The sequence below is a fragment of the Cucurbita pepo genome, unplaced genomic scaffold, assembly GCF_002806865.2.
Source record: "Cucurbita pepo subsp. pepo cultivar mu-cu-16 unplaced genomic scaffold, ASM280686v2 Cp4.1_scaffold001182, whole genome shotgun sequence".
In the NCBI taxonomy this organism is placed as follows: Eukaryota; Viridiplantae; Streptophyta; class Magnoliopsida; order Cucurbitales; family Cucurbitaceae; genus Cucurbita; species Cucurbita pepo.
The window spans coordinates 7,470-8,327 of NW_019647372.1; the positions used below are offsets into that span (position 1 = coordinate 7,470).

At 34.6% G+C, this 858-nt stretch overlaps 1 protein-coding gene across 1 annotated transcript; it reads left to right on the forward strand.

Annotated features, from left to right (window-relative positions):
- Positions 1-58: 58 nt before the first annotated feature.
- LOC111786189 lies at positions 59-852 on the forward strand. The gene is made up of 2 exons (XM_023666532.1): positions 59-334; positions 423-852. The coding sequence occupies exons 1-2, from the start codon at positions 98-100 to the stop codon at positions 672-674; spliced, it is 489 nt and encodes a 162-aa protein (XP_023522300.1). The 5' UTR covers positions 59-97; the 3' UTR covers positions 675-852.
- Positions 853-858: the final 6 nt, after the last annotated feature.

The following is an 858-nucleotide window of genomic DNA, read 5'->3' on the forward strand; positions in this document are numbered from 1 at the left end:
TGTCATGTAGATATCCATGCTTCCGAGTACCTTTGCAAATATGAAGTATCACTATGTTATTTATTTATCTCTCCATGTCGTAAGACTTGGATCCTATATGATGCATAGGATTGATGATATCAACATATTGTTGCGTTCTAAACAATTAACCTTTCTGCAGATAACGTTATTTTCAGCGATGCAATCAGTTATCGATAAGATGAAGGCATTGGAACATGTGGAGAAATATGTTGAAAAAGTCAAAGAAGACTCTGCCAATGGAGAGTTAGAAATTCTGGCCAAAGTGGAGGAAATGAAGCAGATTGTAGCCCGTACTAAGGAAGCAAATGATATGGTGGGAGATTTTCTCGTTTAGATCCTGTAGGGTCTGTAAGGATTATGCTTGTATTTTTAATTAATGAGTGAAATTTCTTCTTCTACAGCATGCCGGAGAAGTTTATGGAGAAAAGGCGATTTTAGCAACGGAAACGAGGGAACTACAATCTCGTCTGCTCAGCTTGTCTGAGGAAAGAGACAAATCTCTTTCAATTCTTGATGAGGTTTTTAAAACATATTTTCTGGTTTTTCAAAATCTCCCTCTTTTTTTGACCCTTCATGCATGCCTTATAGCTATAACCCGTGTCTTTTTGTCTCCCTCTTTGTTTTTTTCTTCACTAACTTGCATCTTTCTGTAGTTATTATGAAGGATATAGATGACTCAAGTTTGTTTATAAAATAAAAAGAATACATCATCATATTATTGTTTATAAAACATATTATGTTCAGTATTTTGTTTTAAGGAACAGAAAAGTAAGATGACTCAAGTTTGAGTTATTTCTAGCCATGAGAGTCATCATCTGTGAAAGATTGGTAGTTGAA

Coding starts and splice junctions, on each gene's coding strand:
- LOC111786189 (XM_023666532.1), top strand. CDS start 98: ATGATGCATAGGATTGATGATATCAACATATTGTTGCGTTCTAAACAA. Junction 335..422: donor CTAAGGAAGCAAATGATATG/GTGGGAGATTTT, acceptor CTTCTTCTACAG/CATGCCGGAGAAGTTTATGG.